We start from the raw sequence: 26,114 nt of genomic DNA on the forward strand, positions 1-26,114 counted from the left end.
TTTGTAATTAAAAGAATGTGGCAGGCATGATGTAGAGGCTGGGTCAGAAAAGCCACATATAGGTGCTCAAGTGGCCAGTTTTCAAGTCAGACCAGCCCCAAGACTTGATTTCCTAGCTGAGGGCCCAAAGCAAGCACAAGCTACTGCAGCTGTGCTCTATTCAAACTTCTGACCCACAGAATCCCAGAGCAGAATAAAATGTTTGTTTTATGCCATTAAGTTTCATGTTGTTACAACACAATAACATCTCAAATTTAACAGGTCCCAGACTGAAACTCCCAATGATCTTGCCTCACTTCACATATCCTCAAACTCCCAAGTCTCTTTCAATGCAGGACAGTTCTCCATTCTATCAGCAGCAAGCCCAAACCTTGAGTCATTCTTGACTTTTCCTTACCCTATATCCAATGAATTGTAACATCTCTGTTGGCCCTATTTTTTAGAAATCTTAGTATTTTTGGTGGGGTTCTATTTTGTTTTTTGTTTTCTTTTTTCGGAACTGGGGGTGGAACCCAGGGCTTTGCGAACGTAAGGCAGACGTTTTGCCACTGAGCTACATCCCAGCCCCCTAGTTATATCCAGAATATAACCACTTCACATGACCATTGCCAAATTTTCACTATCTTTCACTTGGAAGGCTGCTGGAGCTTCCTAAATAATGTTGCTCCTCCTCCCCCAGTCTGTTCTTAACGCAGTAGCCAAAGTGACTCTTCTGAAGTGTTGAACCATGTTCTCCTTCAGCTGAGAATCATCCTGCAGTTTCTTTTCATTGAGGGTAAAAGCCAAGTCCACAAGACACACCCACCCTCTGGCCCCAAGACTTTTCTGGGACCACTCGCTACTCTGCTTTCAATGCACTCACCTCTTTTCCATTCCTCCAAAATTCGTCTTGGCCTAGAATACTTTCCCTTCACTTATTTGTAGGACTAGCTCCTTCAAGTCCTTGTTCACTTACCACCCTTTTTTCAGTGAGGCTTCCAACCCAGACCACCCACTATGAAACTGGACTGCCACCACCTCATTCCTCCACATCTAGATGGGCAAGATGAAACACAGGATGGATACATAAATGTGAACTGCAGATAAATTCTTTTTTTTTTTTTTTTTGCAGATAAATTCTTAGTATAAATGCAGATGATGCAATACTGGAGGCATACACTAAAAATCTTTACCCTGGATGGTTTTTCTTTTAACTGTTACTACATTCTAACCTAACTACATACATTCCCAGGGGCATTGGTTCCAGGGGCTCCCTGTTGGTCCCCAAATCCACAATGCTCAAGTTGCTCATATAAAAAGCTGGGGTATTTACACATAACCAAGCTTATACTTTAAATCATTTCTAGAAGACTCTGACAACCAATACAATGCAAATGCTACGGAAATAGTTGTTATAGAGCTACATCCCCAGCCCTATTTTGTATTTTATTTAGAGACAGGGTCTCACTGAATTGCTTAGTGCCTTTCTTTTGCTGAGGCTGGCTTTGAACTTACAATACTCCTGCCTTGGCCTCCTGAACTGCTGGGATTACAGGTGTGCGCCACTGCACCCAGCTCCCCTAATATTTTAAATTTGAGATTGGCTTAATTTGTAGATGTTAAAACCAAGGGCCAACTTGTCTACTCCCTACTAAGATGGAAGCTTTCAAAACAGAAAATTATGCCTGTTGTGGCCAGAGCTTTTTCCTTTGTTCCTAGAACTGTCTGGCATATAATAGGCATTCAGTAAATACTTAAAGAATGAGTAAAACTCAATTCATTGAACTGGCACTGAGGGGTTGAGAAGTTCACAGAACTCTAATCAGAATTTACTGGTTTCTTAACCACCAAATCATGTTGTGGTCAATACATTGTAAATACAATAATTTAAAAGTCTTCTGTTCTCCTCTTTCTCTTCCTACCTCTACAGTTTATATAGAAGATTTTAAATGTGTTCCTCACTGTGTGCCTGCTAAAAGTGGGAAGAACCACTGCTTTAAAGCAAACAAAAAATGATCAAGTTGTGAGTTTCATTTATATCAAATGTAATACTGGCCTAGCTTTAACTGTTATTTTTCACATTTTCCCAGAAGAAATTTAAAGCTAAAAGGCCTTTCAAACATACCCTCCACCCTAGGCAGACTAATTTTCCCCTTCCTCCCAGGAACCTACAATATGCATTTTGATTCCCATCAAAATCCATGGACATTCTTTCAGTATCGTTCCACAAAAATGGTTTCCTGTAATGCCCTCCTTTTTCTGATTTCCAGAAAACCACAGATCTCAAACTAGAAATGATCCCTCTTCTAATACTGTTCACCTATTCCTCAAGCCCCTTATTGCCTTCTATCCTGCACAGTATCTTTCAACTTTTCCCTTCAAATGCACAAAAAACATGCGTGTGCATGTAATCACACACCACCCCCCCCCCACTTAATACCCAGGCTCAACAAATATCACATTTTGCCATTATTTCCTATCCTTTTATTCTGGATAATGTTTCTGGAGAAACTGGGGGAAGGGGTGCTTCTCATCCATATGGCAAATTTAAAAAAAAATTTTTAAGTTGTTGTTGGGACACATGCCTTTATTTTATTTCTTTTTATGTGGTACTGAGGAACAAACCCAGTGCCTTGCACATGCTAGGCAAGTGCTTTATTGCGGAGCCACAATCCCGGCCCCACATATGGCAAATTAAGAAGACAGAGACTGGCTAGCTACAGGGCTGGGGTGCTGCTCAGTGGTAAAGCGCTTGCCTAGCATGTGTGAAGCCCTGGGTTCCATCCCTAGCGACCCCGCCCTCGCCCCTCCAGAGTGGCTATACATCATTCCCTATTTCTTAACATAGGAATTCTCTCTCAATCATCCTATGAGTCTTGTCTTGTATGAAAATGCTTGGATGTAACTATTCACTTTGTAATTACCAAGTCCCCAAATTGTAGTCCTAGTTCCTAGAACAGATGCAAGGACACAACAGATAGGCATTTAACAAATAACTAATAAATTAATTAATTAATGTTACCATTTCACTCAAAGACAAAAATTTTTCCAAAATACATTAAGTAATGTACAGCCTTTTAAAAACCTAATCATAAGACAATTGTCACTTTGTTATATGAACTGGTACCCCATCCCTCAAAAAAGGACAAATTTATCTCTGTAATTCTTTATTAAAAATACTGCTGTACACATAGACTGAAAACAGGATTAAAGATGAATAACACATATTGGGATCGTGACATTAGAACTTAACATACTGGTGCTTTTTAGGGGAAGTTGTTGATGTCCAGATCACAGAACCAAGGTCAAAAGCAAAACACAAGGGTACCCTCAAAAATATTTACAATGAAGTAAATATGCTAACAGAATTTAAAATAGGTACAAAAAACTAAAATGACCAACGTTACATGATTTTAAGAGTTGTCCTTTCTGTGCTTTTATCTGTCATAACAGGAAGGTATAAGAAGTTTACATCCTTAATTTGACTATCCTCAGATATTAAAATCTTCCTATGGATTAAAGATTAACTTTTAGACAACCTCTTAAATGGAATTACACTATGGAAAAGAGGGCTCCCCTAAAAAGCACCTAAGCAGAACTGAGAGTTCTTTTGAAAACCATTCCCAATAAAAACTAAATGAAAAATAAATATAAAACAAAGCTAAAAAAATATGCATTACCTGACACCAACTGTTCTCTGGCCGACAATATTTACTCATGGAAACATATCAGCTGTCTACCTTTTATATTGAAACCAAGTCCTGAGGTTAGGGGCTGAAGCAAACTAGCATTTATGATGCAGACATTCTTGGGTTTGTGATGTGAACTTGCCTTGCAGAGGGAAGTTTGCTGGTCTATACAGAATGAGAGATTCAAGCCCTATTATACCCCTGCCATTCCTTAGCTTTCACAAAACATTGGTCCACAAATTAAAATTTTGAAAAGTTCCCAGACCCCAAAAATAAAATAGATGATCCCCTTTCATTTTCAAAGAAAACAATATTGGAAAAAATCTCCAGCCCGCTTATAAATTAAGCATTTCATATTTCTTCTAGAATACAAGTAGTTCTTTTTTGTACAAAAGAATTACAATATGATTTGTCAAAAAACATATAAAAAGACAGCTGCTCTTTCTCAAATACATGAGCTAATGATAAAAGACTTTTGCATGTTAATGTCTCCAAGTTCTTGTTCCTTTTACATAAAAAAGAACATTATGGTGGCAAATATTAATTATCTTTGAATATTGAACATTATGTTCTTTTAAAATCCATCCAGATCAAATGCAATAATTGATTTTCTTGTTAACTCAACAACTGATGCTACCAATTGTGGACTCAAACACTTGTTAAAATGTGTAAAGCGTGTCTCTGGTCTTCAAAGCTTTCAGGTGAAGAGAGGTGCTTTTTCTTGATGCAAATCTCAAGGCAGAGAAAAATCATTTTAAAGCTTATAAAAAGTGGACAGAGAAATATTAAAAACTTCTCTGAAATATACAAATGTGTACTATTATTAAAATTGAAGACAGTAACATCAGTTGCAAGTGCTTGGGAGTCTGTCCTGACCTTCTGAGTTTCCACATTTTCTTCATAGTTGAATGGTGAGCACCCAGTGCTAGTAAAACATTCAGTGCTGGGAAAGGAGATAGAGTCTTCATTACTGTTTTTTATGAAAGAAAATTCCTATGTATTTGGCAGTCTTCAGTATCAAAGTATAGGTATTTCATTGACTAGAAATTCCATGAATACCCAAGTTTGGCGACAATTGCATGTCCAAAGAGTAAGAAAATTATGAGGAGGAAAATTCCAAACTTTTGAGATGGACTTATTCAGGAAGATTCCGCAGAGTGAGTTATTATCAAAAGTACTATTACTTTGGGCTAAGCAGTGACTGCAAAGGCACAGCAGATCGTTATCCCTCCAAATTCAGGCTGTAAAATCTCAGAAAGCTCTTGATGCCAGACCACTGCTGTGTTAAGTTCATCTTCTGAACAGTGTCTCTGTGTCTGTATCCAGTGTAAAGTACCATTATAAAGCTGTGGTTCAAAGAACAGAACTTTATACAAGAAGAAGAAAAAAAAATTAAAAAAAAAAAAAAAAAGGAAACTGGAAATAACCTAAAGTAATATACTCCTGAACTTTAGGCCTTTAACACAATTTCTTCATTTTTTTTTCTATTATAAAATTGTATAAATGTAAAATTGACTAGCAGGCAAATGCCTTTTTAAAAAAATGCTCTGGGTGAATTTGGAGCAAAGAGCTAAACATGCTCCTTCAGTTACTGTTTATCTGATCCTTCTTCATAAGGATTTAAATCAACTAGTAGGGGAATTTATATCCAACAATTCACTGATATCTCTCTTTGTGTATTCTTAAAACCAAAACAAAAAATCTCAATTTGAACTAACAGTGGGTGGCATATAGAGCTTGCATAAATATTCTTTTAAGAATTATGCACTATACTGCACTTGTATGAAATGATTTACCTGGTCCATTATGTCATTCAGGGTAAAACATCCCTAAAAGAACAAATTCTGCAACCCTCAATGGCAAAAATGCTGCCCAGTATGGTTTCACAAAAATGTCCTTGCAAATAGTTTCCCTTAATAAGTATACAATGTGGCAAAAGTTCAAAGATCAGAAAAAAGTCTTTAAAAAATTAAAATTAGTGCATACAACAAGTGGAAAAAACAAAAGCAGGAGCATCATTCACCTGATGGTGCTCCTTGATCTGAAATGAATTCTTCACAGACAGAGCCTCCAATGGCAGCCAGAGCTCTTGAATAAGTGAAACATTCTTCCTTTCAAGTAACAGTGCACCTGACCCAAGTGCAAGCAGCTTTACTCATCTCCTATTTGTTTCCCCAATGTGAAAGGAGATGATGAAAACAGTTCAGCTGTAGTGCAATTTGCTACTGGTTAAGTTCCTCAGCCATGTCCTGCGTGTTTTAAGCAAATACTACAACTGACCATTTGCAGCTGCAATCAGTTCTTGAAAAGTATTTTCAAAGCAGCGCTTTAAGTCACTGTAAGTCACCACAAGTACACTCTTCTCATCTCTGGAAATCAGGCTTATTTTTTCTGGCACACCAGCATCTAGCTGAAACAGATACATAAAATAAGAAGTTCATACCATGTGGAAGAGAACATACTTTATTTAGGACATTTCCAACAGTGATAACTGAAATGTTTTTAAAAACTTGTTACATTCCCTTTCAGATATCTATAAATACTTTTTCACTAGTCTTTATGGATCCAATTTTTAATTCAGATAATCTGTTTTTCAGATACTCTCTTTTGTCCCTTCTGCTTAAATATTTGTTTGCATTAGCACATGATTACACACTATTGATTTACAAGTTATAACAATTTACTATTATCTCCAAATCAAAAGTGCCTTCCTATCTGGGCATTCTTAATTAACTCCTGTTATTAAACTTTTTATACATTTACTTTTGGTATTTCCTCTCATGTAAATGTTAGCTACTCACTTTATCTATTGCGATTTGGCAGTAACTTTTATGAGATTTTTTACAAAACATAAATACCAATCCTTAGTCCATCAAATAACTTGCTTTGTTATGATTTTCACTTTCCTTGATAGTTTTCAATGTATATTTCTTCTTTTATTATTGCATTAACTGATTCATTAAAATATATTTAAAATTTGTTTAAGGTTCAAACTTTCAGAACAATTCACTTATTAATTTGTGTCATTTCTACCAAAATAAGCTTATGTAAAATCTTAATTTAAAAAAATCAACATGACCATCCTTCCTTTTTAATTTATTACACTCTTCAAAGTCAGAAAATTGTCACACTTCAGATTTGGAATAAATTTATTAATATCAGCTATTTAAAAAATTTTTTTAGTTGGACACAATACCTTTATTTTATTTATTTACTTATTTTATGTGGTGCTGAAGATTGAACCCAGTGCCTCACATGTGCAAGGCAAGCACTCCACCACTAAGCCACAACCCCAGCCCCAATACTAGCTATTTTTATGATATAAAACAAAATTTCTTCAAATGTTCCATTTTTCTGATATTCATTACATAGTCTTTCTTTATCATAACTGTCTATGGCTTATTCCACCTGTTCCAGCTTTCTGTTAATATTAGTTCTATGTATTTCTAATTACTGGTGCTTTGATAAATTATATTCCACACATTGCTCTGAAGAATATATTTTACCTTTAGGAAAAATAAAAGAAAAATAAATATGTAAATTATAATGGGTTAATTTAATGGTATATATAGTTTTGTGCTGCTGAAAATACTCTAGAAAGTTTTAAAGAAATTCCAAACAAGGCAAAGCCTAACATTTTCCCCAAAGGGTTATTACTGCATTGTGCATTAACAGCTCAAAAATACGTGCTCTATGTAGGTATCTTCTCCTCCGGTACTTAAAAAGGCCAAGGATCTGTAAATATTTTCTGTAAAGGGCTATATAGTAAATGTTTAGGTTTTGGGGAACACGTATTAGTCTCTGTCACATACTTTTTTCTTTTTTTCCCCTCCAACTTTTTAAAAATAGGAAACTATTTTGGCTTATAGGGATATAAACGGACAGCTGTGAAATAGATTTGCCTGCTGGCCATAGTTTGCCAATCCCTGGTTTACACATAAACCTACACAAAGACTAGAATTTACTTCTAAAGATCAGTTCTAGACTCTGCACTTCCACATAATCCATTTTTTAAAAAACAGTGTTCCTTCTTTCCTCTGTAAACTGTTTCTCTTAGCACTTTCAAACTCCTTTTTTTTTTGCGGGGGAGGGGGATACGAGGGATTAAACTCAGGGGCACTTCATTCACCACTGAGCTACCCCAGCCCTTTCCTTTTTTATTTTGAGGAAGAGTCTGGCCTTGAACTTGTGATCCACTTGCGATCCTTCTGCTTCACCCTCTTGAGTCACTGGGATTATAGGTGTGCATCACGAGGCCCGGCTCCTAGCACTTTCAAAAACATACAGCTCACATCTCACAAAAGTTTATGACATATCTCTATTTAATTCATCTAATCACCAAATTCACTTATACCACTTTTGCACACTTATTATTATAGTACTGTAGTTGACAATATAGGAACTAATAACTATACCATTCACAATGACTAGATTCAATTTTTAAAAAACATTTAAAAAAATAATTTTTCTGTTTTCCCATTCATTGTTTTATTTGGTACCACAAAATTACATGTAAATAAAATGTAGTACAAGAGGAGCAAAACAGTCATTTTTGACCACTACAAAAGACCCATAATAAAAAATTCTGGAATTTCTCTTATAAGGTGTTAGAAAATCTTCCTATACTAGAAAATCACGAAAAAATATCTTGTAGAGTACAGATGGAGTATATACTGATTTCTTAAGTCTCCTAATCTTTGTATAAGATGTATCTCTATAAATTACAGGTAGCATTGTGATCTTCAAAATCCAGATACGAATTACCTTGTTAAGACAAGAAATGATATGACTGAGGTCAATCCAGGGAGCACCTGCTTCTGTCACCTGATGAAAAAGATGATCCCTAAAGAGTTTCAACAGATAACGGTCTCCAGTCTCTGACCAAGTAGGATCCTTCTGAAACCTGGGGGAAGTTAATATTTCACCTCAGTAACTCATGCTGTATGCCACATGGCCACCTGTTCATTTCTCAGACTCAAAACTAGTTTAATTTTTTCCCTAATGAAAAGAGATTTTATGCAGTGTTTTTGTTTGTTTGTTTTTTAAATCCATTAAACACCGAAGTATATAAATTTCAATTCTCGGGGGGCAATAACCATCTATGAATTATTGTACCTCTTACTTCAGTCCTTCCAATTAGATAAAATGGAGAACAAAGAAAGAAAACTTTAGACATCTTTAGACTAAAGTTCTAAGAGAATATTCTTTTTTCCTTCCTTCCCAAGTCAGAGATGGCCAGCTAAGTTTTCCACTTCATTAATGAGCACAATACAGAAAAATGTTCAGAAACAAAATAAAACAAAGGTAGAGTTTGGTTACCTATCATTTTACCTAAAGGAAAGTTGCAAAGAACTAGAGAACCAGACGACCACTATTACTTTTCAGTGATCTTAGGAACTGACAGTCTAGTGGGGAAACAGATGTTATTCAAATAATCAAAGAAAGTGTTAACTACATATTTATACAATGCTATTATAAGAAAGGGATAGGATATATAATGGAACCTTGGATTCCTCTGGGAGGAAGGTTTTCCAGAGGAAGTAGTGGCTGCTTTTCCAGAGGAAGAATACCCCCTTTATTTAGAGAGATGGATACTTGTAAAGGACAACATGGAACACGGAGAAAACTTAAGAAAGGTGTTTCTAAATGCAGTGTTTTTTTTTTTTAAAGGAGAAAAGAAAAAGTGTGAAAATATAATATAAAGGGAGGGAAGGCAAGAAGATAAGGGCAAGGAGGAGCCAGAAAGAAGACAAGGTCAAAAAGAGAAGAGGGAGGAAAGAAAAAACCTAGAGAGAGAGAGAGAGAGAGAGAGAGAGAGAGAGAGAGAGAGAGTGTGTGTGTGTGTGTGTGTATGTGACCTGAAGCAAGAAGGAGAAATAAATAGATAAGGACCACAGTATGCACCCTTGATTTACATTTAAAAACTGGGACAAGGCAGAGGGTATAGCTCAGTAGTACAATGCTCGGAAAAGCATGCAGGAGACTTAATCCCCAGTACCATCAAGTCACTGTGGAGAGCTTCAATTAAAATGCAGATTAAGCATATACATTTATCTTTGTTCCCTTTCAAATTGTCACCAAATCAACAGTAAAATGTCTTTAAAAGGATGATAAACACAGGGATCAGAAGTAACAAAGTAGATAAGAGATGTTCATAAAATTTTGGAAAGTGCAAATCAGATGGGTTAAATGTTACGACTTAGCTGATTGAACCAAAAGGAACTCTAATCTAGGGTTGAAGCCAGGGGGAAATCCACAAAAAGATGCCAATGAGTAAGGCTCAAGAACTGACAGGGCCGGGCTAGGGTTGTGGCTCAGTGGTAGAATGCTCGTCTAACATGCTTGAGGCACTGAGTTCGATCTTCAGCACCACATAAACGTGAAATTAAGATATGTGTCCACTTGAAACTAAAAAATAAATATAAAAAAAAAAGAACTGATAAGGCCTACGACAGGTGGAGATATGGGTTGAAGTCAGCAGAATTAAGGAAAGATTCTATAAACAGCAAATAGATTACATATCTCAGCCCTGCTCCTAGCTCTGCCTTGAAGAAATATAAATGTTTACTTTGTAGAAGAGATGAAGCAGAAAAGCTCCAGCTCCAAAGATGCCAGCAAAAGAGTAGCTGAGGAGGTGAAGAGTGGTGGATAATACATTATTCAACAAGCACCTCCCCGCTGCCTGGTATCCAAACCATGGCTGTCAGGAGTATACCACGAACAGTAGGTCAGAACATTCTTTCCAGGAAATGCCAAAATTAGCCAAGAAAGAAGATATTTGAGAGTACACTAAAAATGAACAAAAACCAAGCTTAATAGTATATATCCTTATCTAAAGAAAAGCTCAATGTTCTATAATTTCAACAGAGCTTTTTAGGACCTCATTTTTAATAGTAATAGTAGCCAAGTGTACAAAACCCTTTGAAGAGAAAACAAAATAAAGCAAGCCCTTATTTCCTGAGATATTACAGGGAACCGAACAAATCCCACTCCATTACCTAAAAAAGAAAAAAACCAACCACCACCAAAAATTCTGTCAGTGTCATTGACAAAAATGACACAAAACATTCAAAGAACAGAAAAGTTTTGGGAAATTAAAAATATGACAGCAGAAATTTAAAAATTCAAAAGGATCAGAACAAACTTGAAGTTTAATTTTAAAATTTAGAGAGAATGAAACTTGAAACAATGCCCAGAAATAATAATTAAAAAAAATAGAAGAAATATTAGAAAACCACAAAAATCTAACATCTGAGCAATAGGAATTACTATAAGGGGAATAAAAGAGTTACTAAAGAAGTAGTGAAGGGGCTGGGGTTGTGGCTCATCGGTACAGCACTTGCCTAGCACATGTGAGGCCCTGGGTTTGATCCTTAGCACCACATAAAAATAAATAACTAAAGGTGTTGTGTCCAACTACAACTAAAAAATAAATATTTAAAAAGAATTAAATAAAAAAAGAAGTAGTAGTAAAGATCCTAGAAGAGAAATTTCCAAGATTAAAAGGACCCACTTGTTTTTTGAAACTAAAACACACATCAAGGAACATCACTGTGAATTTCTGAACATAAGTGGCAAAGCCCTAAAAGCTTGGAAGAAAGGAAAAAATTTGGAGAGAAAATGGCTTTAAATTTGTCTGGCAGTTAAAAGACAATGGAACAATGTTTCATACTCTGAACAAAACTATCATTACTTTTAGTTAACAAAATCAATAAATTGCAATTAAAGTGTAGAAATCATAAAGGAGCAAATGTAACTATCATTATTTGTAGATGGTAAGACCATAAACTGGGAAACTCAAAAATCTATTATAAATTTATCCAAACAAGGTATCAGGGGTACAAAATTACAGAATTCAATTAATTTATATGAACAACTAGTGGTAAGAAGACAGAATAGGGGAGGGGCAGACATAAAATACCTAAGAATAAAATTCAATATGCTAGAACTACATAATGAACCCATACACTACTGAAGAATAGAAAAGTAGACATCAATGAATAAAATGACATACCACAATTTTCAAGACACTAATATTTAAAACTACAAATGTACCTTAAGTTTACTGATACTCATAATAGTCATCTTCCCTATATAAATACCATCAGATTATTTTTTTTCTAAGACATTAAATGAACTGATTAACAGTTTTCAGAAAACAATGAAAAAACACATAGTGAATGGAGATGGAGAAGAACTAACACTACTAGATTTGGTGGTGGTGGTGGGAGGGCTTAACTAGGGATTGAAACCATGGGTGCTTTACCACTGAGCTACATCCCCAATCTCCACCCCCCCTTTTTAAAAAAATTTTTAATTCTGAGACAGGGTCTAAGTTGCTGAGGCTGGCCTCGACCTTGCAACCCTCCTGCCTCAAATTCCTAAGTTGCTGATACTTGAGGTTGAGTCCAGGCCCTTGGGAGGGGCAGACATAAAATACCTACATGCCTGTATCCAGCGAACCTACTAGATTAAAATTCCTACCATTAAAAGAATGTGTAGGAGGCGCTGTATCATACTATGAGCAAAAGTTAGACAATTTAAAAAATGCTTTTTATCTACTAGGTAGTTGTCTGGAGGGAAAAAAGCCTGGATTCATACCTTACACCCTACATAATTTCTAAATATACAAAAAATTAATATGAATGAATGAAACTACAAGCCACAAACATTCTCGAAGAAAGCATGAAGTAATTCCTTCATATAAGGCTCAAAATCCAGAGGCATAGAAGTTAGATCATTAGACTCCATATGTAAATATCTGCATAGGGGGGAAATGAGCAAAGTCAAAAGAAAAATGACAGCATTAAAAGAAAAAAATCACAAAGACTAAATCTCTCTAACTCTTATCTATATCAATTAAGACAGGCAATCCAGCCAAAAATAAAAATGGGAAAGGATATGTACAGACAGAAAAGAAAAGAAACAGATTAAAAAAAAAAAAGAAAAAAGATACTCAAGTAAGTCCCTTAAGAATAAATTCAAACTAAAACTTCACTAAAATCATTTTCTTATTCATCCGGTTGATCAAACTCCAAAACTTTGAAAAAGGTATTGTTGGTGAGGCACTCTCATAAATTATACAAACTTTTTCTGCAATAGCTCTGAAATTATAGTGATATATCCACTAATTAGCAATTACAATTGTGCCTATCATTATGCACACACAAAATTAAACAAAATTAAGCCACATAACTTAGTCCCTATAGCACTGTTTACACCAGCAAAATACTAAAAACACCACAAATGTCCATCCACAGGGAACTGAAGAAATAAAAGTAATCCATGGAATGATCATTATTTGACATAAAATGTGAGGAAGCATAGCTTAGTAGCTAAGAGCACAGGCCCTAAAACCACAGAGTCTAGATTCAAATCCTGAATCTTGGCTCATTTACTTAATAATTATGTGACCTTGGACAAGTTACTTAATCCATCTGTGCATCATTTTCTGTTAAATCAGAATAACAACAGTATTCCTGTCACAGAGAAATCATAAGAAGTAAATCAGGTCATATTTGTATACTGTTTAGAATGGTGCTCGACATATACTCAACATAAACATAAAGACTTCCAAAATAAATTTTTATAAAAAGTAATATATAAAGAATGCTGAGTATGGTTTGCAATTTTTATATTTAAAAAGAGGTAGCCAGGCATGGTGGTACATGCTTGTAATCCCACTTACATGGGAGGTTAAGGCAGGAAGATTCAAAGTTTAAGGCCAGTATGGGCAATTTAGTGAAACCCTGTCATAAAATAAAAAGGGCTGGAAATATAGTTCAGTGGTACAGTGTTGCCTAGAATGTGCAAGGGCCTGAGGTCAAACCCAAGTACCAAGGACAAAAAAAAAAAAAAGGTGGGGGTAATGGTAGTGCTGGATAAAATACAGTAGTATATGTAGCTCAGGAAGGGTATAGAAAAAAATCAAAACTAAGTATTAGTGGGTGCAATTGGTGAGGTTAGGGAAGTCAGTTTTGAAGAGAGATTTTGTATTTTTCACCATAAATCTTTTAATACTGGTGATATAGTAACCTAATAAAAATAAATTTTGGAAATTTTTCTTAGGACAAGTAAGAATTTTATACTATCAATAAGATATGAAAACAGAACAAAGATATTTTTGGACTTTCAAGGACTCAAAAAACTCACCTTTCATGGGAAGCTACAGGAGAATGTCCTCCATTAAATCAAAAGAATAAATCAAGGAAAAAAGCAAGAAACCGGGTGTCCAACACAAAGGGAGAGATAAGGAGAACTCCCAGGACAAGAGTGAAGGGAAGCTCCAGGTCAAGTACACATTTGGGCAGGGTATAAAGCACACCAGCCCAGATGGGAACAGGACGGTGGGGATGCTCAGGGGAATTTCTCTAAAGGGGAGGGGAAAAAAAGGAACCGATAGGTTATCTATTTTTGAAAGGTGTTTTATAACTCTGGCAGAGTGTTTGCAATGAACTCGTGGTAAATACTTTTTCCTTTGCTTAGTTTTCTATATAAGACAATCATCAACTCCAGGAAAACATAAAAACAAACAAACTGCACAGAAGAAAGGAAATATAATTATGCTTTACTATGTAGTGCAGCTATGAACAATATTTTTTACCTAGTCATAACAATGTCAACACCAAGTATAGATTTAACTCAAAATTACGGGTTAAGTGGCACAATGTAAGAGAGTGTGTTGTTGAGTGTTGAAGAAAGGTGATGAGCCATAAGCTGAATTTCAATACTTAAAAAAATTAAGAAACAGCAGTTTAGGCATATATTGTAAAGTACAGAGATAAATACCAGAAGACACAGCTAAAAGAGTTTTCAAAAAGTAGTTTAACATATGTCTTCTTCTTTTAGGAAAATTTTGAGGGAAAATTGAGTTTTTAGATTTTGAAAAAAGGCAGTGGACTTGAATTTCATGGGTAGGAAAAAAATCCCACAAGCAACGATATCTATCTAATACCCATAACTTCAAAAAATAGATGACAATCCTGAAAAATAACTTACACTTTAGTCACACTAACTGCAATTCTGTTCTGTACTTGACAGTTATACAGTACAAATATCAACTCTTATTGAGATGAGTAACTTTAATTTACAAACAGGATAGAATTAGATAAATAGGGTAAAATGGTAATATCTTCCCAATGTTAATGTACTTTAATAGAAAATAAGAGGCATGCAATAATTAGAAATTTCTAGGAAGTCTCTGAATGGACCAAGGAAAACTGATTTGATCCAGCTTTTAAAAAGGAAACAGGTATTTGTAAAATGTTCCCTCATGTGCAAACCACAATACAGATATCAACACTGTATTTCCTGTATGTGTTCATGTGTGTAAAATTTATAATGTCAAACACACCTAGGCTGTGTTTGACTAGGTCACTTCACATGAGAAAAATTCCCCCTCCCCCTTTTTTTTTCAAATAAAAGCAGTAAAAATAAGGTACACACATTCTTGTTTCATAAAATAGTGCCCTTGATTAAAAATATATTGCAAAATACTGTAAATCCTTACTCCGGCCTCTCATTGATTGTTCCCAATTTTGCTAGAAGCCTAAACAGTCTTCCATTTTGAACTTCCTATAAAACATTTTAAAAAGAGAATGTTAATGTCCAGCTAATTTAACATAAAAACCAAAATTTACAAAGATTAATATCCTGCACTGATGCAATCATTAAGCAATACATTCTAACATCCCCAACAAACTTTTGGTTATACTTTTAAAACACCACAAGTCTATAATGCAGATGATCCCATTTTTAGGGACTCATAGAGTAACTCACATGATAGACTTTTGTCACGTTATCACAAAAACATGAATGAAAAAGAAAACAATGCCCAGAGGATGTCAAAAATTGCTAAATATTCAGCATTTACAAAAATATTTGCAATCTTGGACGATTAGGCTCTATATTCAGTATAATAATTACTGTTTTATAACTACTTATACACACAGATCCAAGAATGTGTACAGTCTTTTTAGCTATACTTTTTACCTTTGCAAGGTCTTCTTCAATGACATCATTTCTCATTTGAGCAGCATCCAATTGAGTATAAAATCGAGCACCAATCATGGGCATGATGTCATTTACACTTCGCATCCTATTTTGGTCAGTCAACAAATACCTAACCAGGATAAAGAGGAATCACTTAAATATCTAGCATGCAGTTAAAAAAATTAAAAATAAAACCCAGCTGGGCATGGTGGCCCATGCCTATAATCCCAGCAGCTCAGGCAGCTGAGGCAGGAGGATCAGAAGAGTTCAAAGCCAGCCTCAGCAAAATCGAGGTACTAAGCAACTGTCTCTAAATACAAAATAGGGTTGGGATGTGGCTCAGTGGTCAAGTGCCCTGAGTTCAATCCCAGGTAAACTCTCCTCACCCCCCCAAATAAAACAATAATAATAAATAAAAAACCAAACCCACAAATACATAGTTATTGCTTTTATCATCATCTAGTGCACTCAATCTGAAAACATACTTTTCATGCAACTCAGGTTCACCTTTAAAGCTTAATTATTATTTCTCTTCTTGGAAAGCTTTTAAGAGCCAACAGAAAAAAAACATGTCTCTTTCTACATATTTTCACTACTGTAGAAGTAAGAAAGAAAAGTAGAGGAAGGTTCCACTTACCCATTTCAATTCTCAAACCCTTCTTTATAACAGTGCTAGATGAAAAGATAGTTACAAACTTTTTGAGGGGGTGAAACACTTAATGGCTATGGGGTTGAGAGCTTTTCCTGTTGCTCATCAAAGGTAATTTTTTGCTGTTGTTTTCAAGATAGAGATCTTGCTATGTTGCGCAAGCTAATCTTGAATCATCGGGCTCAAATGGTCTTCTTGCCTCAGCCTCTAAATACATGAGACTACAGGTGCATGCCACTGCACCTGGCCAAAGATAATTTCTGAAACTAATACTGGGTCTTCAATTTTGCTAAGCTCAATGAGCCCCAGCATTTTTTGGAAGCTGTATTCTGCTCTGCCACTTTAATTTACCAAGTGTCATCATATATTCATCTCTGAGCAATCTTTATGTGCAACACAGATCAAAAGAGTCCAATTCTAGCTTACTGTCTTCACAGGACTTATCACTATCTGAAAATCTTATTTGCTTACATGTTTATTAACTTTTCTCCCCTTAGAATGTAAGTTTCCAAAAGATGGAAATCTTGCTCATCTTGAAGTATTCCCAGCATTTGGGATATAGTAGGTATTTTCTTATTGAATAAATGAATGATTACCCATGCCAATAATCTACAGTATCTTAGCTATTTATCTGTAATTACTAACATTTATATTGGCCAATAATATTGGAAGTTATTACAAGCTATGCAACTTTGACAAGTTACTTTACCTATGTCTGAAATTTGTTTCTAAAATGGGGCTAATAATGGCATCAAACTTACTATTATTGGGAGAATTAAGTAAATTAACTCACATTAAGCAGTTCAAAAGTTCCTGACATATGGTTTATTGCTATAAAATTTTTAGTTTGTAATTATTAAAGTACGACTTTTTGTTTACTCTTTAATGAAAATTTCAAACATTTATTTAAAAAAGTAGAATAATAAAATGAATCCCCATGAATCATCAACCACTTTGGATAATTATGAACATACAATTTGTTACGTTTTATCCTCTACTCCCAATTTTTAAATCTAGAGATTATAACCTGAAATTATCTGAAACATCCTAGGTTTTGCAAACTCAGGCTTGGAATCACTGCTGTTATCACACATAAAACAAATATTTTCATTTAAAAAATAAACCATCTTATTCAACTACTAATAGGATCCAGGCAATGACTGGCTTCCAGTGTTCTGTCACAAGAACATTTACGCCATTTATTAACAATTCCACTTCCCAGGGCCGGTCCGAAAACAAAGTAGATCATCCAGGGCTACATAGAAAGATTAGAAGGGACAGCTGGAAGCTAAAGGAAACTGTTGATTAGGATCAATAAATTCTAATTCCTTCTAGAACATAACAAGAAAAATTACAAAAGTATTTCCCTAGCTTCTCTGCTCAAAATGTGATCATAAAGGTCGCAGTTGCCAACCCTCTGAAACCTACCAATATTAGATAATGTCTGAAATAGGGAGAAGTCCTCCTGTGTTGAGAGTAGTCCACAGTGCTTTTTTTTTTTTTTTTTTTTTTTAATTTTAAACCAAACTCATTTCAAACCTATGTTTAAGAATTCCATGGAGTCTTAGGATACTGGAGCATAAGCACGGGATCCTCTACACTGTTTTTTGATAAATGTTTGGATCAGAGAATATATAATTAGACTGCATTTGAGGTTTATTTTATGATAGCTTTCATATTCTGGCCAAGAGAACTTTCTGAAATGATGAAAATATTCTGTGTGTCCAGTATATTAGCCAGGAGCTATATGTGGCTATTGAACCCTTGAAATACAGTTAGTAAAAATCAAAGAACTGAATTTTTAATTTAATTTTAAAAGGATACATGTAGTTAGAGAACATCAGTATAGCTCTAGAGGTTGCGCATTAAAACATCGATAATTAATTAGAAGGCATGGCTTATTAACTTATTCCAAGAAATATATACTTGGGAATAAAAAGAAAAGTCATCTATGTTTTGCTTCATTTTAAATAGTGGGAACTAAAACAGAATCACTGTTAAAAGGATCCACATGAAAATAAGCAATACACAAAATAAAAAGCTCAATCTCATATAAGTGTGCAAGTGCGTGTGTGTGTGTACATATATTTTATCATATATTAAAACTTACAAGATGAGATTCTTCAGGTCAGAGGAGTAGTTGATTGTCACTAATTCCATGGCTTTCTGTAAATTCTCTCTCTGTATTCCTGCCAAAGAGTTGCAAGCCAAAGCCAACACAACTTTTCCTAATGATATCAGATCTGCTTGCTGACATGAAAGAATAAATATAACTTTTAATTTTTATTTCATAGGTATACATTTAATACATGATACTACTACCTTAATAGAAAATATTTTAAATAAGCTGAAGAATTTAGGGCAGGGTTCTAAAATATGAATATTCATCAAAATCATCTGGGAGCTTCTTAAAAAGGTAACTTCTGAGCTTCACCTTCAGAGATTATCATTTAGTGAACAGTCCCAACATTTCTAACGCACCCAAGTAATTCTGATAAATGCAGTTCTAGGATTACATCTAAGAAACATTACTCTAAGTAGTTAATATGCCAGCTATGAAACTGCTGCTTAAGGCTTTTTTTTAAAAAAAAAATTCTTTTATTTAAATAGATATGATACTCTTCCTTATTACAACAAACTTAAGTTTACTACACATTTGGTTTTGCTATGATTGTTGCAATTTAACATACAGAGTTTTCCCATTTTCTATGAGTTTCAGAATGTAGTGCAAATGTAAAAATTATTTGAAGGAAAGTTTTCCCATTATAAACATAAATGTTAGCCTCATTTTGGAGCATGTTTATTCTCTAGAATATTGAAATGGTGCAAACCTCAAAGATATCTCAAATATCTTTGTTTCTAAACAAGACTATGTTTGCTTATACTCTAATAGATCTTTGAGTTCTGGAACTACTTCTTTCCTATTTTCTTTTTAAAATAATTTACCATTCTCAGGCTTTTTTTCTAAAAGGATTTTCAAAAGACACTGACTGATTAAGTTATTTTTTTATCACCTATTATCACCCCCAAATAGTCCTACTTGGTAGGCAACCAACAATAAATGCAGTAACTCCAAGTTAACATGAAATCATTTGAAGTAATTTCTACCAGATTTCTTAAAATCTTCAAAATCCAAGATCTCATCTGAATATTAGATATATCTCATTTACTGAGTGTTGGTTTTTGGTAAGTTTTCAAACCCAGCTGTACATTAAAATCACCTGAGAAGTTTAACAACAAAACAACAAATAAACAAGAAAGTCACCTAGTGCTTCTCACCCAGCCTGGGGTTTGGTCTCAGTATTGGTACTTTTCAAAGCTTCCACAAGAGATTCTGATATGCAGCCAGGGTTTCAAACCACAAGTTTAATTGAATGTCTACAACTGGCATATTTGGAAAACCACCTATTTTCAGACAGTCATAATGAAATTTTAATACTAGATAGCTAAGTCAAACTCCATTACCTCCCCAAAGCATCCCCTCCTCCAAAAAAAAAAAAAAAATTAAAATTTAAAAAGTATACAAAAACTAGCATTTGTGAATCTGACACTTTGAACATGAGACCCTAAAATTAGAAAAACTGATTAGACAGATAAACTAGTTTAAATCTATCAAAAGAGATACCAAGGATTTGTGCCAGAGTTAAGATCCCAGAATGGCAGAATGGAAGGGGCATGGCAAGGAGCACTTTCACTACTGCCATCATTCCTGTTCTCAGGAGAGCACTGCTATAAAAACTCTGAGAAGTCCCTTTAATCAAATTTAAGATCAGGTAAAACTTTCTAAGTTATATTAACAAAGTTACAGAAATACTGACCAAGAGAAATCAGAGTACTGTTAATGCTAACTATAAGTTTCTATAGGTGTTTCAATCAAATTATTTAGTAAAGCAAATTGAAGGTAGTTGCTTTTTATCAAGTATTTGAGCAGCATGTACCAACATACAGTCTCAATCCTTGAAACAGTGGAAATTTTCAGTTTGGCTCCACTTTGAATTGATACTATACTAAGCCTCCCTCCTAGATTGTTCCATTGTTCCCTATTATGAGACAGGAAAGCAAAGGTCCAAGATAACTGAAGAACTAGGTGAGTTAAAAAAAAAAAAAAATTACACCATCTATTTTGAGTACATCCCACCACCTCTCTAGGTTTGACTCAAGGTGGAAATGATCCACTTTTAGAAATAAAGCACATACACAACATGATCCAGATTAGATTAGAACTGATTTTTAAAATAAAAGACATTAATAAAAATCTTGTTTATGAGAGTTTAACATTAAAAAAAAAACTCAGTAACTCTCCTTTCCTTGTTGCCCAACTAAATAATTTTCCATTTGTTATTTTGCTTCTTACCTCCATCTGGTTTTTTCCCCCCATTTGTTGAATTCAGGAGGTTTTCCCCCCAACTCATTTTCAGTTTCTTCCTGATTCTTGATTTCTTGATTTCTTTCTCTGATTCTATCTATGGCTCTACTTATGTCCATTTTACTGAAAGTCAGTCTCTATGCACGTGTCTGAAACAGACTATGAAAAATATACTACAAGAAACAATGCACTCCTTTCTCATGTACCTTCTTCTCTGTAATATCACACTTCCCTTTTAGGGACTATCTTTAATTCTCTCCTATACCTTACTATAATAAACTACATGAAAAATATATCCAAAAAAAAGGGAAAGAAACACAAAAGAAAACCTGATATATCCTTTACTGCTGAAAAATAAGGAGAAAATAACACTTGGTTGAAGGTTGACTAAGTTTTTGAGTGAGGGGCAGGTCCTGGCTTACAAATGAGTTGCCCTAAAAGCTTACTAAAGTTGGTTTGAAACTCAGGGATCATTTTTGTTTCTTTACAGAGCAACTACGTAACTCATGACATAAATGAAATATTGCACATTCTGTATATAAACTGTAGAAAATAATACTGCTTTGGCACAGAAGGAAAAATTTTTGTTTGCATTGAGCCCAACTTCTTCTTACACGTGCTCAGCAAACATTCTACTATTGAGCTACATTCCCTGCCCATAAACAGTAGTTTTAAAAAAGTATTGGGGCGGGGGGCAGTGCCTAATAACTATAAGGCATGGTTTTCATTTTTAAACTACTTCTAAAATTTTATGATTGATAATGAGGTAGTCTACAAAGTAAAAAAAAAAAAAAGTAAAAAAATCCCTTCAAAAATTGTATATTATTTTGATATATAAAGAGCACTAGTATTTTAATAGTTAATAAGCAGTCACTTTTTGGAAGTACAAAGATTATGAAGAAAAATTAATCAGGGCCAATTATTTAGGCACTAAGTATAAGAAAGAAGAAAAGTCACTAAGAAACATATCCTAGATGGGAAGAATAAAGCATACCCCCTTGTGTGAAAGAAAGCTGCTGCTGGGGGAAAAAACAATCAGTCCTCCCTTTACTGCTCACTAGATGTAGCTATCTAGAAAGATGTGGAAAGTCTGCATACAACTGGGTGCAATGAGTGCCTTTAAGTCTTGGGACTGCACTGCTTGTGGTTCAGCAGCAAAAAGATTTATGCATTAACTGGAACAGTAAACACTACTAGAGACGGTAGTGTTTCGTCATTTCCTTCCTCTTTGTTCTAAAATTTTGTCTTACACTAAGGTGAATGAAAATCTTCCAAAGCTTTGATCAAAAATTGAAGAGAAGAGCAATGGGCACATAAAGTATTCAAAAGATTAAAAGATTCTGTCTTTTGTCCAAAAATACCAAAAACTTCTTATCCCACAAAGAACTAAAATTGTCTTAAAAGGACAGTTGCATATACTAATGTCAAGCATGACAAAGCAAAATGGACAAGATGAAAAATTTAAATTTAGCCACATTACTTACACAGAGTAATCGGGCAAAAGCAATTATTTTTAATGCTTCCTTACAAGAGGGCTTTTCATTTTGCAAAGCTGGGGATGGAACCCAGGGCTTCATCTGTGTGCTAAGGCAAATGTTCTACCACTGAGCTTTACCTCCAGTCCTGGTAAAGGTCTTTATTTCCTTATACCACATTAATAAGGAAATAACAACTAGAAAAATTGCTAAGAACACTGTGAGTCCTAAGTCAACACTACCAGAATGAAGTTAAACAGTATCAGATATTTTTCTATACTTTATCATATTAATAAGGAAATAAGAAATAGCAAAATAGCAAAGTATAAATCAACATTACTAGAATGAAGTTATATAATAACCAAATTCTTATAATGCAGAAGCAGTGAGTGACAGATTCTAACTAAATAAAAAGAAAAAAAATTACTCAGAAAATGCCAATCCAAAAACAATTCTTTGAAACTATTTCTAAAATTTTATTTTTGGTAATGAGACAAGTGTTCTAAAAGTAAAACAAAAAACAGGTTTAATTAAAGTAAAAAAAAAGTAATGTTTTTAGTAGAATCTATTCAGCTGATTAATATTTTAATATATTTATTCTGAGTACAAAATTTCATAATCACATGAATACATTTCCATCTTAAACATCCAGAGTCTCTTGATAATATCATCAGTTCTATATATTCCAATCTATAAGGGCTCTACACTAAATATATCACAGTGGTTAAGAAATACATGTTCAAAGTTTGCAGAGACTACTCAAGAATAAACTGAAATCTAGACTTAAAACCCTGAGTTACTTTAAAATAAAAAGATTTTTGTTTACGAAAACAAAAACACTTAAGTATCCACGGTAATTCTAACTTACCTGATACTGTGCCATCAATGCCAATGGATTATTATTTTGACTGTTATCAAATGTCAAAACATCAAAAACTCCAACACAATTTACTCGTAACCTGTAAGGATCAGAGAATTAAAAAATAATAATTAAATATTTCTAATTATATACTAATGAGTATTTATTTAGCATTTCATCTCATATTAAGAAGGACTCAGAATATTAGTACTCTAACTTACATCTGAATGCCTACCCTCATGTAATCTCCACCAGCCATTTTAGAGATAAGGAAATCAAAAGTCAGGAGATATCAAGTAATATGCCTTCAGTTATAAAGTCAGTAACAAAGTCAGGATGATTACCCATGCTTTTTTGACTAACAGATCAGTCTCCTTTTTATCCCTCCAAGTTGCCTGTTAGTTACTCAGGAAAGAAAATTAGTCTCCTAATACTTTCTAAAGATGTACCAGTCATTCTAAGCATTTTACATGTACTAAGCCATTCAAATCTGTCAATGAATTTATGAGTCAGGTACCCTAAAAATAAGGAAAATGGAGTTAATAATAGTACCTGTCTAATGAAGCTGAAATGCTAGGCAACTTGTTGTGGACATACAGAAACTAAGAGAGCCAGGATATGAACATAGGAAATCTGGTACCAGATCCTCAGTTTGTTATGCCATGCTGCCGCCCAAGCAATTCCCATAATTTTGGCTACTCACAACTAGGTGAAGTCAAGGTCTGTGTTACTTATCTCTATAAGTCAATTCTCAAAGCATGAGACTAAGCCAACAGCAACACCTAGGAACTCATTAAAAATGCAAATTCTCAGGTCCCAATACAGACTTACAAAATGAAAAATTGGGGGTAGAGGGTAGATCCCAACAATCTGGTTAAACTCTCCAGGTGATTCTGTTTCATGGTAAAATTTGAGAACCATAGTTTTACATTAAAAAGTTGTGTTGATACTGCTTCTCTATTCCCATAACCCTCACTCCATATACCTTTCTAATTTTTACCAATATTTTTTGGTTAACAATCAGGTATTTCATTAAGAATTCAACATTTTCTTTTTAAACTTACAAATACATTCAAAAGTCACAGGAGTTCTTCTGGATAACTATACAACAAACCTTCACATTTTGCGTACTGTCATAAGTTAGATGGTCAATAAACTAAAACTAAAACTCAAAAAGCTAATACCTTGTTTTGCCCGTTATCAGAATCTTTGTTGGGTCCATAACTCGACATGCCAAACCTGCTGTGTGAATGGTTCGCAATGCAGAACTCAGCTGGACAATGTATGCCCAAATAAGAGATTCTGGTAATAATCCAGCATGCTGTCTGGGCAACGGTCCATCGTGTTGGCCTACAAAACAAATGAATTTTTAAAATTGACATGTTCATTTAAGTAATCAACTAAAAGACTAAAATATTCAATCCAAAATTAACAAAGAAAATTCATGTATATCTGTAGCACAACATGTCAATGTGTGTGTGTGTGTGTGTTAATTTTAGTGTATTACTAAGAACTCAAAAGAAATGCCCCCATTGTTTCTATGATTGAAATTATATCATTTTTACTGTTGTTAGCAGTTAAGCTCTCCCTGAAATGTTCTTTTCTATTACCAAATAACTACTGGACAATAAACAAAAAATATTTTAAAAATTACCAAAAAACTACAAATTCTCATTAAAAACAAGAACTACAGAGACTGTTACTGTATGTAAAAGATGAATAATTATAGTGTATCCTACTGTTCAAACTTATAAGAGTTGTCCACTCTTTGGCTCTAAGGAAGCAGAAATCTCCACAATCACTTAAGTGGTATGTTTATTTTTCTTAGTCCATTCAACCTTTTCTACCTCAGACATGTCAGTGAGATAGGATGATACCCAAGTTACATAAACAAAAATGCCAAACACTGAATGTTACTTATGGATAATGATAAAAAGCAAACATAATCTGATTTTCTGTAAAAGGTAATCATTTTTATTCAAGTACCTCTTATAAGCGTTTTTTTCATAATACCTAAATCAGAAGCAGCATATAAACTGAGTCAAAATTTTGTAATTACTTCAAGGAATACAACCTTATATTCACACTTATAAATCAACCTTTTCTGAATCAGATATAAAAGTAACATAGTCAAACACCTAATTGCAGAGAAAACAAATGATAAGTATATAATTATGGCTAGGGATAAAATTTAGTAGCCCATACAAAATTAAAAAACTACCTCTTAATTCGGACATAATTGAAGATATCAAATCTAGAAAAAAGTGTTAGTATATTTTACAATGTGATTTTAAAAATATTTTGTGTTAATAAACCACAAAATACAAGAAAACAACAGATTTCCATAAGTGTATGTTTAAGGAAGTTATAACCATTCAAACAATATTTTAAAACACTGCAAACAGCACTGATGAAAACAAATGTTAATTTATATTAAGTAATGAGTCAACACAAAAAACAAAACAGTTAAGATAAAAATAAGCTGGAGGGCTGGGGATGTGGCTCAAGCGGTAGCGTGCTCGCCTGGCATGCGCTGGGTTCGATCCTCAGCACCACATAAAAATAAAGATGTTGTGTCCACCGAAAACTAAAAAATAAATATTAAAAATCTCTCTCTCAAAAAAAAAAAAGCTGGAAAAAATGCTATAAATGAGTGGATCTCAACAGGGAACATTTAGCAATGTCTGAAGATATTTCTGGTGTTACAACTGGGATACAGAAGATTGTTACTTCATCCAATAGGTAGAAGCCATTGCCAAACATTCTGCAAAGCAGAGGACAGCCTCCACAAAAATAATTAAGCAGTCTAAAAAGTCAATAGTGTTGAGGTTAAAAACCCAGCTATAAATTAAAGCCAACAGTCATTTCACAGGTGTTAATACTAAAATAAACTTGAACAACAACCATATTCATCTATAAAGAGTCATACCACATCCCCTTCCATAAAATTATACATGTGTCTACAGATGACATGGCAAAAGAAAAAAAATGACCACACTACATGACCAGATTTTTAATGTGAAAACAACCATGTAACCACAACTTTCTTCTTTTCAACTGTCAGAATGCAGAAAGCAAAATCACAAGTAAACTGAAGCAATATATT

The 26,114-nt window shown here is 34.2% G+C and overlaps 1 protein-coding gene across 11 annotated transcripts in view; it reads right to left on the reverse strand.

The window, feature by feature from the left end:
* Pan3 (poly(A) specific ribonuclease subunit PAN3) overlaps nt 1-26,114 on the reverse strand; it is a 162,702-nt gene that overhangs the window by 22,813 nt on the left and 113,775 nt on the right. For 4 of the 11 annotated variants that reach the window (XM_078016184.1, XM_005317061.4, XM_005317060.4 and 1 more), the window contains 7 exons: nt 24,193-24,358; nt 23,018-23,108; nt 18,419-18,558; nt 15,660-15,789; nt 15,178-15,242; nt 8,433-8,571; nt 3,130-6,078 (listed from right to left, as the gene is read on the reverse strand). In XM_078016184.1, coding sequence (XP_077872310.1) covers nt 5,938-6,078; nt 8,433-8,571; nt 15,178-15,242; nt 15,660-15,789; nt 18,419-18,558; nt 23,018-23,108; nt 24,193-24,358 — 872 coding nt within the window. In that variant the 3' untranslated portion in view covers nt 3,130-5,937. Of the gene's footprint in view, nt 1-3,129; nt 6,079-6,115; nt 8,572-15,177; nt 15,243-15,659; nt 15,790-18,418; nt 18,559-23,017; nt 23,109-24,192; nt 24,359-26,114 lie in introns of those variants that run through there. The other 7 variants (XM_021730138.3, XM_013360824.4, XM_021730131.3 and 4 more) reach the window with 4 other exon arrangements.

The sequence above is a fragment of the Ictidomys tridecemlineatus genome, chromosome 6, assembly GCF_052094955.1.
Source record: "Ictidomys tridecemlineatus isolate mIctTri1 chromosome 6, mIctTri1.hap1, whole genome shotgun sequence".
Classification (NCBI taxonomy): Eukaryota; Metazoa; Chordata; class Mammalia; order Rodentia; family Sciuridae; genus Ictidomys; species Ictidomys tridecemlineatus.